The sequence below is a fragment of the Miscanthus floridulus genome, chromosome 5 (assembly GCF_019320115.1).
Source record: "Miscanthus floridulus cultivar M001 chromosome 5, ASM1932011v1, whole genome shotgun sequence".
Classification (NCBI taxonomy): Eukaryota; Viridiplantae; Streptophyta; class Magnoliopsida; order Poales; family Poaceae; genus Miscanthus; species Miscanthus floridulus.
Window position 1 is genome coordinate 6,895,048 of NC_089584.1, and position 15,546 is coordinate 6,910,593.

Sequence of the window (15,546 nt, forward strand, 5' to 3'; positions counted from 1 at the left end):
GTCTAGTGTTTGTTTTTTCCTCAGTCTTTTTTAGTTTTTCTTCTTATGTTTTTACAGTGTGAAATCATAGAATATGCATCTTTGAATGGTAGTGCAAATATTATAGAGTACATTGTGTTCAAAAATTTTCATTCGTTATAGTGCTGCTTCTCTGATCTGATATCCCAACATTGATATATGTTTGTATAAAGGAGAAAGAAGAGAAAACATTGCAGCTTCTCCAACTAGAAAAGTGGACACATTCCTAGACTTCAACAGCAACATGGTTGCTTCTCTGAATGGGCTTCCTTTTGTTTTCTGCATGTTGGGTTTGGGAACCCGTTATGGGATGTTGATCCATTTATGTTTTAGTTGACATATTTCCCAATGTTTTATCTGTCAGATTTTTTTGTGCTGAGCTGTCTACTTTTGTTTGGGCCAAAACCTGACAGATTTAAGGTTGAAAAATCTGTCAACAGTTGTCTAGACAGACCCATAAATATATATGTACTATATATATAACTGGAACAGAGAAAACCTAGCTGCTCCTAGTATTAGCCACAACTTTAACTTCGAAATGCTGCAAAAGCTAGCGCCTTTTGTTAGGAGCCGGGCGGGCCGGGAAAAACGGTAGCTACGGCTGCTTTTGCACTTACGAGCGCGTGCAAATCGACAAACACGTCCCAATAAATTAACTCGTGGAGAATGGAGATCATCGTCGATAGCGTAGTAATAACACGCCGCCGCCTCCACTTGCTTTCTTAGCCACGAAGAAGGGGGCAAAAAAGCGTTGCGTTACTTCCCGCCCGCCCGCCCGGCTAATGGCGGTTCAACAAGCGAGCTACACGGCGCCGCCGCCACGTAGCTTCATCGATCTCCCCCCGCACCGTGACTTGCTTTGGTCACTTTGTTTTGGACCGTCGTTAGGTTCCTCCTCAATCCTGAAATTTTTGTGCACGGACGACACGTATCGTGTCGTCAATTATCTACGACACGAACTCACGAGTCACGAACACATTAACGAGTCACGAACTCACGAGTCACTTTGTTACAATTTTTTGTGCACGGACGACACGTAGTCAATCTACGACACGAACACACGAGTCACGGCTCCATCTTCCCTGTGTGGCTGTGTAACAAACTTTCATCTCGCGCGCAGACGCAGCACAGGTCAGTTGCCCACGCGCGCACACCACCATGGTCCCGCTCCCGCCCGCACTGCCAAACCGGCGCACCACCAACGCCCACGCCGAGGAGGCAAAGCCCTCGTCGCTCACCTCATCACCTCACGCTTCCCCCTCTCTTTGCTTAATTCTTAAGTCCCCTCTGCCAGTGGGCTCCACCCCCCGTCCCGCAACGCACAAGCACCGGGTGGCGTCCGCCTTTAAATGCCGCCCCGGCCTCCTCATCCCATTCGTTCCATTCCATGATTTCCATCTCATCCCACCCCACCCCACCCACACAGCAAAGCAGAGCCCTCTCTCTCTCCCTCTCCCTCTCCCTCTCCAAAGCGAAGCAAAAGCACTAGGGTAGGTCGTCACGTGAGGACATCGCTCGTCAGTGATCCACACAGCCCCAGATGGCGGTGGAGTCCGACAGCGGCAGCCGGGCGGTGCAGCCCGCCGCCACGGGCGGCAGCACGGAGCCCGGGCTCGGGAAGCGCCTCATGACCGTGCTCCGCGCCGTATACCACATGCTGCGCCGGGGCCTCTGCCGCAAGCGCCTCATGATGGACCTCCACCTCCTGCTCGGCCGGGGCAAGCTCGCCGGCAAGGTGCTGCGCGACCTCCTCGCCGCCGCGCACCACTCCCACCACCACATGGTCGTGCCGTCGTCGTCCCGCGCCGGCCGGGCTCCTTCAGCCTCGTCCTCCTCCGCGCTCCCCGCCGCCGCCACCTCGGGCCTCTCGTTCGTCCCGTACGACCCCCGGGACGTGGAGTTCAGCTGCACCACCACGCCGTCCTACTCCTTCGGCAGCGGCGCCGGTCACCCGGGCCCGGCGCGCGCGCTGTTCCGCTTCCTCCGCGGCCGCGGTGGCGCCGGCAGGTGCGACGGGCTCGACTTCGCGCAGGTGGCGCGCGCGCTCGAAAAGATGCACGCCGACGACGAGGCAGGCGGCGGATCGGGATCGGGATCCGGCTCCGATCAGCTGGCGCTGTCTTCGCCGTCGCCGTCCGTCGCCGGGGCCACGCCCTCGCCCATGCTGGCGCTCAGCCTCGGCCGCAGCCCCGCCGGTGCCCGCCGCCTGCGCGTCACCGACTCGCCCTTCCCCGTCGACCCGCCGGAGGGCCTCGACGCCCGCGCTGACTCCACCTTCGACGCCTTCATCAGCAAGTTCCACGAGACCCTCCGCCTGCAGCAGGCCGACGCCACCCCCGACAACCGCGCGCGCCGCCGCGGCTAGCTGGCTGGTCAGCACTGACGACGCCATGGGCCATGGCTGCGGCGTGCTTGGGCGCGGATTCCCAAGCACGGGGGACCAATAAATAACTGTCATGCGGGCCCGGAGTTTTACCGTCAATCACTGTCATGCGGGCCCGGAGTTTTACTGCTGGCCTCCATTTGTAATTTTCTCTTTGTTTTCTTTTTACTTTCCTCGTCCGTGATAATCGATCTCGAATATATAGGGTCGGTCGGTGAGGAGACGAGATCAATTGGAGATAAAACAAGGGAGGGCTATCTATGGCTAGCTGATGCTGCAGCAGCTTAGCTAGCCCAGACCTGTGTGTATTATCTGTCAATGTCATACCATCTGTCTTCATATGCATATGAGATGAGGAAATGGTATGAGTTTTGAACATTTCAGTGAACATATATCTTGCTATATGGGTGAATAATGGGTACGATTTGTTTTTTAAAACTCAGTGATTGTTTATGTTCTCCATATTTTCTGTGGCATGTGTATTATTATACGAATTCGTGCACGTATGCTGTCTTTACTTGCCCCTCTGACCTTCAAACTATGACATGGAATCGGTACAGGTACAGATCGATGCATCATCATAAGGGCCAGTCTGCTTGCTGAAATTTTTAGCAAAATGATACTGTAGTGTTTTCGTTATTATTTGGTAATTAGTGTTCAATCATAATTTAACTAGGCTTAAAAGATTCGTATCGTGGATTTCGTCTAAACTGTGTAATTAGTTTTATTTTTTATTTATATTTAATGCTTCATGCATGCATCCAAAGATTCGATGTGACGGAGAATCTTGAAAAATTTGGCATTTTGGGAGGGAACTAAACAGGGCCTAAAACGTCTGTTGCGAAAAGTATAGTCTATATAGAGACAATACAACATAACCTTTCAGTCTCAAGCAAGTTAGGGTAGGCTAGAGTTGAAACTCACAAAAAACCCTAAATCACGGTTCAGGCACTTCAATAGCTGCTTTCCAAGTTGTCGGGTACCTTAGAATGGGGTACCCCAAGCAAAACATCAAATGGGTCGCTAGAGTCCCATCTAAAAAATAATAAAATAATAATAAAAGCTAGAAGGCAAGTCGTGGGCCCCTCACCCGCCACGATCGAGCCCACTGGGTCCTCCTCCTCCTCCTCGCCTCGAGCCTCGAGCAGGAGGTCTCGGCATCCTGACGCAAACTCCGCTTCGTGCGAGGCTCCCCAGGAAGGCCTCGGCAGGGAACGCCGTCTCCGTCTCGCCCGAGGCTCTCCAAGGAAGGCCTCGGCAGGAGGCGCATTCTCCGTCTCGCGCGAGGCCTCTCGCCCAAAGCCTCGGCAAGGAGCCTGATCTCCGTCTCGCGCGAGGCCTCTCGCCCGAAGCCTCGGCAAGGAGCCTGATCTCCGTCTCGCGCGAGGCCTCTCGCCCGAGGCCTCGGCAAGGAGCCTGATCTCCGTCTCGCGCGAGTCCTCATTCTCCGTGTCGCTCGAGGCCGGCTCGTCCGCGGTCCGTCGCCCCCCACCTCGGCCGACCCTCCCGACAGTGTGTCATGTCTCATTAATGCTTCAACCACTCCCGCAATCTCAGCCGCACGGTGGTTCAACGCCACAGGACGGTCGACGTGACCCGAGGTCGCATCAGCGCCATACCGACCAGGATAGGGCACGGCGGGGATTACCGGCCACTGTGTCCTACCACTGTGTCCACGATCAGCGCCATACCGGCCAGGACAGGGCACGGCGGGGATTACCGGCCACTGTGTCCTACCACTGTGTCCACGATCAGCGCCATACTAGCTAGGACAGGGTACGACGGGGATTACCGGCCACTGTGTCCAAACGCTGTACCCATGATCGGTCGCCCGCTCAAGGCCTCGGCACTGTATACCAGGGCCTCGGCGATCTTGGGGTTTGAGCCTGCCGAGACCCCCCCCCCCACCGCAGTACAAGCCTCGACACCGACCAAGTCTCAGCCTCGCGCACAGTCCGTCCACAGTAGCTTGCACGTTTGCCGCCGCGTCCACTCCGAGGCATTCCCGGGGCTCCCACGACGCACGAGACCTGATCGGACGACCACGCCACCCCGGTACTCCAAGGACGGACCACTCCGACGACCACGCCGCCATAGGAACAGGGCACAGGGTTCGGACATGCCGCCCCTGTTGGCAGGACGCCGCATAGTAATACGTGTACTGTCCTTGTCCTCCCTTCAACTATAAAAGGAGAGGACTTGGGCCACTTAGAGGGAGGAAGACCGGGGAGAACACCCTGTAACACACACACGCACACATTCCCGCCGCTTGAGAGCAACGTCTCAGATGGCCCACATGACACCTTGCCGAGACCTGGGACTAGTTCCCTCTTTCACTTAGCTTGTAACCCCCTACTACGAGCACTTCGGTGCAAGGAATACAAGTTCGATCTCTCAGACTGGACGTAGGGTACCGATTGCCCGAACCAGTATAAATCTTGTGTCTCTTTGCATCACCATCCAGAATCAGGAGCACGCAGAACAAATTCACTAGTCGGTTGAGGACCCCTCGGTCCGAAACACCGACAGTTGGCGCGCCAAGTAGGGGCCTCTGTGTGTCAGTTTCGTCATCCCAGCAGGTGCCGGATGGCAGACCCCATACGACCATTGCATCTCGGCACCGTGGTTTGGTTCGGGAGCCTAGAGTTCATGTCTCTAGGGCATGAGCACGACATGATACTCCTCACTCCTCGAGCCCCACCGTCCGACGATGAAGTAACGCACTGCCTAGGCGCAGGCGACGCCCGGGCGGCCGCTCTCGCCATGCTCGCCAGGCACGACGCGAACAAGGCCACCCCGACGCTACGCAAACCCAGGGCGGCACGCCACTCCCCGTCGATATCCCATGACCAGCTATTGGTATGGGGTCCCTGGCTAGGGACCTGTCTGGCCTGAGCTTGGACAAAGGAAAATCGCCGGTGGCTCGCGGCGATGCCCAGTCGTCAAGCTCCGCTCCCCCACTCCCTGAAGAACCGACCCCGACGGAGCAGGATCTGGCGACGGCACCATCCCCATACCCCTTTGGGTTGAGAAATGCTGCCGCTTCTTACGCCTACGCATACGCTGCCGCTCACGAGGATCTCTCAGAGCACTGCCAGCGCTTCGGTCTCGACCTAAGCACCCACACCGACTCCTCGGATGAGGACGCGGCATGGCCCGGAGTGGATTTCTCTGGGCTCCACGACTCTGGAGCTTTGCGCCAGTTCTTGGCTACAAGCGACTACTGCTTTGGTTACTCTGACTTCGACGACGAAGGCACTTACGATCCCCCTCGCGAGTGTTTCCATGTTGGGCTCGGGATGCCGAGGGCAGGCGAAGAGGACGAGGCGGTAGGTAGCCGCTCCTCGCTTTGCCTAGGGGCGGGCGCCACCACGCCCCCACTCATTGCCCTGCCGGCCGCACGAAATGAGAATGTTGCTCTTGCACGACCTCAGTGCCCAGACCTAGAGCAGCTCCGAGAGCTCCAGGCCAAGGTCAAACAAGACCAACTCCTTCTGCAGCAGCTTCGAGACACTCTCGAACAAGAACAGCGAGGCCGCGGCGAAGGCAGGGCAGCCCGACGGAGGGCCTGCGATGTGCATCACCGCATCCACGATGACGAAGGGAGTGAGCAACCCCCAGTCTTCAATCGCACTAGCCAGAACATCATGGTTGCGGCAATGCTGGTCCGCGCAATGCCCGAGCCTTCTACCACGGAGGGGCGGCGGGTCCACGGCGAGCTCCGCGATCTCCTGGAGACCGCTGTGGTTCGGCAGGCCGAGAGTTCCGCCTCCCGACGGCATGGGGGCGCCTCGAACCTGCCCACGGTGCCACCTCGGCAGGAGAGGGAAGCCCGGCTCACCCCGAGCCCAACCGAGCGCTAATAGCCCACAGGGTCCCCATGCTTCTGGACCGCCTCGACAATCGACGCGAGGTGTAGGGAGACCATGAGGTGGTCAGCAGGCGACGATGCCATGACAACGAGGGGCCTTCTCGGGGCTACCACCCACACCGGGGCAGTCGCTACGATAGTGGGGAGGACCGCAGTCCTTCCCCTGAACCGCCAGGCCCTCGGGTCTTCAGCAGGGCCATCCGCGCTGCTCTTTTTCCCACCCGGTTCTGGTAGCGGGCCAATCTCGCAAGGTACAGTGGTGAGACCAACCTGGAGCTCTGGCTTGCCGATTACCGCCTGGCCTACAGCTGGGTGGCGCGGACGATGACCTACTCATCATCCGCAATCTCCCCTTGCTCCTGTCGGACTTGGCGCGAGCCTGGCTCGAGCACCTTCCTCCCTCGCAAATCCACGATTGGCGCGACTTGGTTAGGATCTTTGTTGGGAACTTCCAGGGCACATACGTGTGCCCTGGGAACTCCTGGGACCTTAAGAACTATCGCCAGAAGCTGGACGAGTCTCTCCGAGACTTCATCCGGCGCTTCTCCAAATAGTGCACCGAGTTGCCCAGCGTCGGCGATTCAGAGATCGTCCAAGCTTTCCTCTCCGGCACCACTTGTCAGGACTTGGTCCGAGAGTTAGGTCAGAATGTGCCGTGCTCTGCTGCCGCGCTTCTCGATATCGCCACCAGCTTTGCCTCGGGTGAAGAGGCAGTCGGAGCCATCTTCCTCGACATCGACACCAAGGGTAAGTGGAGGGACGAGGCCCTTGGGGCCTCAGCCTCCCACCTCCCTAAGAGAAAGAAAAAGGGGCGCCTGGGAAGCAAGAGGTCCTAGAGGCTGATCTGGTCATAGCTGCGGAACGCAAGAACCCCCGAGGCTTCAAAGGCCCTAGGCCCTTCGACGACATGCTCAAGAAACCCTGCCCTTACCACCAGGGCCCGATCAAGCACGCTCTTGAGGATTGCACCATGCTGTGGTGTTACTATGCCAAGCTCAGGCTCCCCGACGACGACGCCAAGCAGAAGGGTGCCAGCGGCCGGGACAAAGACAAGGACGACGGGTTCCCCGAGGTACGCAACGCCTTCATGATCTTCGGTGGGCCCTCGGCCTGCCTTACGGCGCGGCAGTGCAAGGGGAACGCCAAGAGGTCTTTTCAGTCAAGGTAGCCACCCCCAGTACCTCGACTGGTCCCAAGAGGTGATCACCTTCGATCGAGATGACCACCCTGACCATATTCCGAATCCCGGGCAGTACCACTGGTCGTCGACCCGATCATTGGCAACACCCGACTCTCCAAAGTGTTGATAGATGGAGGCAGCGGCCTCAACATCCTCTATGCCAACACCCTGGAGCTCTTGGAGATCGACTGGTCGAGGCTCCGAGGCGACGTCGCACCCTTCCACGGCATCGTGCTAGGGAAGCGTACGCGACCCCTTGGGCGCATCGACCTTCCTGTCTGCTTCGGCACCCCCTCCAACTACCGCAAGGAAGTCCTCACCTTTGAGGTAGTCAGGTTCGGGGGAGCCTACCACGCCATTCGGGGGTGGCCATGCTACGCCAAGTTCATGGCAGTGCCCAACTACACCTACCTCAAGCTCAAAATGCCTAGGCCCTAGCGGTGTCATCACGGTCGAGTCCACGTACGAACATGCGTACGACTGCGACGTCGAATGCATCGAGTACGCCGAGGCTCTTGCAGAGGCCGAAGACCCTCATCGCCCACCTCGACCAACTCAGTGGCGAGGTACCTGACTCCAAGCGTCGCACGGGGGCGTTCGAGCCCGCGAAAACCATCAAACTCATCCCGGTCGACCCCGCCTGCCCCGATGACCGAGCGCTAAGGATCAGCGCCTCCCTCGACATCAAATAGGAAGCCGTGCTCGTCGACTTTCTCCGTGCGAACGCCGACATATTCGCATGGAGTCCCTCGGACATGCCGGGCATACCAAGGGAGGTCGCCGAGCACGCCCTGGACATCCGGGCCGGATCTAGACCCGCGAGACAACGCCTGCGCCGCTTCGACTGAGGAAAAGCGTAGGGCCATCGGTGAGGAGATACAGAAACTCTTGGCGGCCGGGTTCATCAAGGAAGTGTCCCACCCAGAGTGGTTGGCTAACCCCGTGTTGGTCAAGAAGAAAAATGGGAAATGGAGAATGTGTGTAGACTACACCGGTTTGAACAAAGCCTGTCCAAAGGTCCCCTTCCCATTACCTCGAATCGATCAAATCGTTGACTCCACCGCAGGGTGCGAGACCCTGTCTTTCCTCGATGCGTATTCTGGTTACCATCAGATCAAGATGAAAGAATCCGACCAGCTCGCGACTTCTTTCATCACACCATTCGGCATGTACTGCTACGTCACTGATGCCCTTCGGCCTCAGAAACTGCAGGTGCCACGTACCAACGATGCATGACACAGGTCTTTGGCGACAACATTGGGCGGACCAGTCGAGGCCTACGTAGACGACATCATGGTCAAAACCAGGAAGGCCGAGGGTCTCGTCGACGACTTAAGGATAACCTTCAAATGCCTTAGGGAGAAGGGCATCAAGCTCAATCCCGAGAAGTGTGTGTTTCGGGGTCCCCCGAGGCATGCTCTTGGGATTCATAGTCTCAGAACGCGGCATTGAAGCCAACCCAGAGAAGGTCTCGGCCATAACCAGCATGGGACCAATCAGAGACCTCAAGGGAGTGCAAAGGGTCATGGGATGCCTTGCGGCCCTGAGCCGCTTCATCTCACGCCTCGGCGAAAAAGGCTTGCCTCTGTACCGACTCTTGAGAAAGTCCGAGCATTTTTCTTGGACCCCCGAGGCCGAGGAAGCCCTCGATAGACTCAAGAGGCTGCTCACCAATCCTCCCATTCCTGATACCCCCAGGCCATGGACGAGGCCCTCTTACTCTACGTCGCCGCAACGACCCAAGTGGTCAGCGCCGCCGTAGTGGTAGAGAGGCAGGAAGAAGGGCATACTCTGCCCACCCAATGACCTGTTTATTTCATCAGCGAGGTGCTCTCCGAGACCAAAGCACGCTACCCCCACATCCAGAAACTGGTCTATGCCATGGTCCTGGCCCGGCGCAAACTAGCGCCACTACTTCGAGTCGCACCCAGTGACTGTGGTATCATCCTTCCCCCTAGGCGAGATAGTTCATAACCGGGAGGCCTCGGGCAGGATAGCCAAGTGGGCTGTCGAGCTTATGGGGGAAACCTTGACCTTTGCGCCTCGAAAAGCGATCAAGTCTCAGGTCTTGGCCGATTTCGTGGCTGAATGGACAGATACCCAACTGCCACCTGCTCAAATTCAGACGGAGTGCTGGACCCTGTACTTCGATGGATCCCTGATGAAGACCGGGGTAGGCAGCGGGTCTGCTCTTCATTTCGCCCCTCGGAGTACACATGCGCTACATGGTGCGGCTCCACTTCGCCGCCTCCAACAATGTGGCCGAATACGAGGCCCTCATCAATGGCTTACAAGTCGCCATCGAGCTTGGGGCACGGCGCCTCGACGTCCGAGGCGACTCGCGGCTCGTCATAGATCAAGTGATGAAGGAGTCAAACTGCCTCGACCCTAAAATGGAGGCTTACTACAAGATGGTACGACACCTAGAAGACAAGTTCGACGGTCTCGAACTAAATCACGTCGCGTGAAAGTATAACGAGGCCGCCGACTGAGCTGGCAAAGATGGCCTCGGCGGAGCCTCGGTCCCCCCGAACGTCTTCGCCTAGAGACCTCCACAAACCTTCCATCGGCTGCACCTCGACAACAGAGGAGGGCCCACCTGTGGAGCCCATGGCGAAGCCCGAATGCCCCCTCTGCTGCTGAGACCCCCTCGACCGAGCCCAAGGTCATGGAGGTCAACGCCGAGCCTCTACAGACTGATCAGGACTGCAGATTGGCGGGTCCCGTTCCTCGGTTGGCTTGATCAGGGGGAGCTTCCTGACGACAGGACCAAAGCGCGATGGCTCGCACGCCGAGCCAAGACCTACGCCCTCTACAATGGCGAATTGTATAGGCGAAGTCCCTCAGGTGTCCTCCAACGATGTATCAGTGCCAAGGCGGGCCAGGCCCTGCTTTGGGACTTACACAGCAGGCACCTGCGGGCACCATGCGGCGCCTCGGACGCTCGTAGGGAACGCTTTCCGCCAAGGGTTCTACTGGCCGACGGCGGTCGCCGACGCTACCAAGCTAGTACGCTCCTGCGAAGGATGCCAGTACTACGCTCGGCAGACACATCTCCCGGCCCTGGCCCTGCAAACCATCCCCATCACATGGCCGTTCGCCGTGTGGGGGCTCGACATGGTCGGGCCTCTGCAAAAGGCCCCCGGGGGCTACACCCATCTACTGGTATCAATCGACAAGTTCTCCAAATGGATCGAGGCCCGTCCGATCAATCGAATCAAATCTGAGCAGGCGGTGCTGTTCTTCACTGACATTATCCACAGGTTTGGGGTCCCCAACACCATCATCACCGACAACGGGACGCAGTTCACCGGCAAAAAGTTCCTGACATTTTGCGACGACCACCACATCCGTGTGGCCTGGTCGGCCGTAGGACACCCAAGGACCAACGGCCAAGTAGAGCGTGCCAACGGCATGATCCTACAAGGCCTCAAGCCAAGGATTCACAACCGGTTGAAAAAGTTTGGCAAGAAATGGCTCGCCGAACTCCCGTCGGTCATCTGGAGCCTGAGGAACACTCCAAGCCGAGCCACGGGATTCACGCCTTTCTTCCTAGTCTATGGGGCCGAGGCCATCCTCCCCACCGACCTAGAATATGGTTCCCCGAGGCTGCAAGCCTATAACGAACAAAGCAACCGCACCACCCGGGAGGACGCCCTCGATCAGCTGGAGGAAGCCCGAGACGTTCGCGCTACTACACTCGGCCAAGTATCAGCAGAGCCTGCGGCGCTATCAGGCCCGACGCGTCCGAGGCCGAGACCTGAAGGTAGGCGACCTGGTGTTGAGGCTAGCACAGAGCAACAAGGGTCGCCACAAGCTGACCCCGCCATGGGAAGGACCGTACATCATCGCCCAAGTACTGAAGCCCGGGACCTACAAGCTGGCCAACGAGAAGGGCAAAATCTTCACCAACTGCTTGGAACATAGAACAGCTACGTCGCTTTTATCCCTAAATTTCCAAGCATTGTATATGTCGTTTCTCGAAATACAATTAAAAAGCGTCCTTTAGTTGGTCTTATTTTTCGAGAAACCCCCCGAGCCCACCGTAGGTCTCGGCAGGACAATAAACACGACAAGGGAGACTCGGCTCTGCCTCAGCAGAACCAAGCCTCCCTCGGGGGCTAGATGGGGGACTCCCCCTAGGTCCCACGCACCATTCTTTAAGTTGCTTTTCGCAAAAATTCCTACGCCAAGACTCTAGCAGGCTCTGACGAATCATTTGTGAAGACTCCTCGGACCAAGGTCTGCTTCCTAAGCAAGAGGCCGGTAGAGTCGCGAGACGGCCTACGCCCTCGGGCTATGGCACTCCCTCACTACCTCTCGCTCAAGGAACGGCTTAGGCCCCAAAGGGGTGTTTCGCAAACGAAATCTGATCAGAAGCAACAGAGGGCAAAGGCTCGGAAACATGAGAAAAACAACTAAGAAACACAAATACTTCAGAAATAAAGGCCTCGACGGCCACAAACGTTATGATACAAAAATAACCCCTATTCTATCTTTACATAGCCCCCGGGGCCCAGATCAAGGTTCAGGGCCTTCAGCACCGGCAGATGGCAGGGGGGGCACCACCTCCTCTTCGAAGAGCGTCGCCAGCGCCGCGCCAGGGCCCTCCGCCGCCTCCATCAGCTTCGCGACCGCCGCGTTGGCCTCTTCGTCATCATCAGGCAGAACATAGCCATCACTGATGGCCGAGGAGGTCGACGCCAAGGTAGTGAGAGGAGATGATAGGCCATCGCCCGCTTGACACCCGTGTGCAGCGCCCCTCGGAGCCGTTCGAGCATCTGGCTGCTCAGCGCAATCAAGCGGCTCCCAAGGGAGCTGCCTGACTGAACCCCCTCGACCTCCAAGGCCTCGCAGGCGGAAAGGGCGCACGTTTCAGCGCCTCGTGCTCCTTGATCTCGGTATCGAGCACTGTCTGCACCTGCTGGAAGCCTCGGCTGGCCCGGGAGAACTCCGCCTCTGACTCTGCACCGCGGAAAATGCAATGAGGTCGAGCCAGAGAAAAAACAACCTAAGTTGGGGACAGAAGCCCACGGAACTCACCCTTGGCCTTCAGCTCCCAGCGTCGGGTCTCGGCCTGACAGGCCTCGACCTTCTCCCTCAATCGCTGGGCCTCGACCCGAGAGGCCTCGGCCGCTCTAGAAGCTTCACTCCCCAGCTCTGCGTCACACAAGGAAGTTAGGGAGCGAACATAAGGAGAAGAAAACAAAACAAGGGGACTCAAACTCACCCTCGACCGTCCCCCTCAAAACCACAGCCTCGATTTGCTGAGGCCTCAACCGCAGCAAGGGCCCTCGTTTAGAGCGCCTTTGGTCAGCCGATGCGCACTCTCCTCTGCCCCCAGCTGCCCGGCGAGGGCCTTGCCCTGAGGCCGTCGCTTCTTTAGCCCGGGATCTGAAGGCATCCCTGATCACTGACGGCACAGGGTAAGCTCCTCCTCCAGCTCCTTGATCCGCGCCGCCAAGGGGGTGAGCTGCATCTGGGCTATGGCCTGCCTCAACCTTCGCGTCGGCACAGCGAAGGCGGAGGTCCTCCACCTCCGCGCTTCGTGCCGACAGAAGCTCATTAGCATCGGCAAGAAGGCCCCTCTGCCGCTGAAGCTGGTCCCAGATTCCCCTCTCCCGCCAGAGGAAGACCGACTTCCCTGAGGGATCGGGTCTCGAGCTCCTGAGGAGGCAGAGTAGAGGTCATCGATTACGACAAAACCGAGAAAAGAACAACGTCACGCGAGAAAGGAAAACACGAACCTAGGCGACTCCGGGCAGTTCATCGGCCACCACGGATAGCGCCGTCCGTAGCGACCACTCCGCCAGCTCACGGTACTACTCGAAGGTACTCCTAGCGCCCGCCCTCGGCCATGTCCTCGAGGGCGAACAGAGGCTCCCCCTCAGGGTCGTCCCTGGCTCCACCATAGTACCCGTGGGTGATCCCACCCGCGGGGCTCGGGTCGCACCCGCACAAGGGCCGAGCCTCCCTCATCTAAGAGCAGCGTCGGCTGCTCCACGGCATCGGTCTCCTCGGCGCCGACCACCTCCCGCGCCCTGGGAAGTATCGTCGGAGGAGATCAGATAGACCTCCATCTCCTGGGCGCTCTCCCGCAACAACGGCGGGCCCTGAGCCAAGGGCACGGCCGAGGCCTCCGCCGCCTGCATCTCTGCCTCCTGCACAGATGGCCTCGCCGCCATCACAATGGCCTCGGTAACCTCGGGGGCTCCGGCCTCTGCAATCACGGCCTCGGCGGTCTCGGGGGCTCCGGCCTCCGCCATCGTGGCCTCGGCAGTTGTGGGCGCCGTGGCCTCCATCGCCTCAGCCTCGGAGGCCCCGGGAGCCTCAGCAACAAAGGGCACGACGGCCCCATCCGACTGTGTAGGGGCCTGCCTCGGCAACCCCTCCGTGGGCGGCCGGTCCCTTCGGGTCGACCCTCGCCAACGCCGCGTCGCGTTGGATAGCGGCTTGTGCCTCCGCCACCCAGTGGGCGGAGGACCCAGGGCTCGCCTTAAGCGCCTTAAGGGGCGCCAAGGGGAGGTCATCCATAGACCGCTTCCGACTAAAGAAAATTAACCTACAAGGTCAACGTGAGACCAAAAAAGCGAACGGAAGACACTACGACCCTGCCAAAAATACACTTACTTAGGAACGGGGCGGCCCCCGCTTCGCCATGGCATACCGCATCCACAACGGCGGAGGCGGCGGCAGTGGCGTCGCATCCAGTATCCATCGGCGCTGGTCGGTCCTCAGCGGACCCCAGGCACCCCTTTCGGTCCTCTATGCGGGGGCGGTGGCGTCACCTCCACCGCCACCTGCTTCGCTGTGGCCGCCGAGCTTACTGGGCTGACTGCGCGTTTGCCTAATGCCCGCGCCTCGGGCGTGTCGGCCTCGACCCCGGAGCGGGCAACCGCCGGCCCCGAGTCCGCTTCTCCTCCCCTGCCCGGGGGTGCCGGGCTGCTTGCCGACGCCCCAGGCGCCACCTCCACGATGTCAGGAAGGTGGTCTAGGGGACCTCGCCCTCCCTCGCCCTTGTCAGTTCCGTCCGAGGCCTCCGTCGACAACGACGTCGACGGGGATTCCTCCAATGAGAGACCATCCTTCCGTTGCTGACAGCGGCGCTTATCCAACGCCTCGTGCGCAAGGAGGTGCTTCGTGTGCTTCGCCGCCTTAGCGTCCTTTTGCTTCTTCTGCACGTCGATGTGAGCGCGGTTGATCACCCGCTGCCCCGCGTCCTCGGGAACAGGCGGCGGGGAGGAGCGCACGTCCCTCATCCCCTGAAGAAACGACAAGCGCGCATAAGGAAACAAGGGATAAAGGGAGATTGAGGAGGCTCAGAGGCCACAGCGGCACTTGACTTACCAGCAAAAGGAACCCCCGCGATGGTCGCATCGTGAAGGGGGTCAGGTTGCCACCCCTCAACTTGCATTCACCATCTCCCCCACCCGACGGAGAATTTCCTCATCGGAGAGGGCGGAGGAAGACATCCGGGTGCCTTCAACAGGCTCACTCGACCTCATCTCGAACAGCCGCCGCCGCCAAGCCATCAGCGGCAGCATCCTCCGGCAGTGGAAGGCGGCCTCGACCACAGCAACCGTGAGGCCATGGCTCCACAGCCTCGCCAGCCCCTCCAGGAGCGACTCCAGCTTGGGCTGGTCGACCTTCGGGATGCCCCACTTCCATTTCTCCGAGCAACTCCCCACAATCCGCCCGGTGTAGGGGGGAAGTCCTCCGCCGTCGTTGCGGAGGTAAAACCAACTCATGTACCACCGGCGGTTGGAGGACGTGAGTTGGGCCGAGATGTAGAGGTGCAGGCGGTCCTGACGCACTTAGGAGAGTGCAGCCTCCGGCCCTCGACGCCTTCCTCTTACCTGATGTGCCCGTCGGCTTGGTAGTATGCCCCGCCCGGAATAGGTGGAGCCACAAATCCCAATGGGGAGCTGATCCCCAAATACCCCTCGCAGACAGCAACAAAGATAGCCGCCTAAGCGATGGAGTTGGGATTAAAATTATGGAGCTCCACGCCGTAGTAGTGCGGGAGCGCCCGCATGAACCGGTCCGCTGGGACGCCAAGGCCGCGCTCATGGAAGGAGACGAAGCTCACGACAT

General features: G+C 59.0%; 1 protein-coding gene across 1 annotated transcript; it reads left to right on the forward strand.

The window, feature by feature from the left end:
- Positions 1-1,428: 1,428 nt before the first annotated feature.
- LOC136451430 (uncharacterized) lies at positions 1,429-2,855 on the forward strand. Its single transcript, XM_066452135.1, has one exon. The coding sequence runs from the start codon at positions 1,559-1,561 to the stop codon at positions 2,381-2,383; it is 825 nt and encodes a 274-aa protein (XP_066308232.1). The 5' UTR covers positions 1,429-1,558; the 3' UTR covers positions 2,384-2,855.
- Positions 2,856-15,546: the final 12,691 nt, after the last annotated feature.

Bases quoted from the DNA above. Each gene is read 5' to 3' on its own strand.
- LOC136451430 (XM_066452135.1), top strand. From the start codon at position 1,559: ATGGCGGTGGAGTCCGACAGCGGCAGCCGGGCGGTGCAGCCCGCCGCC.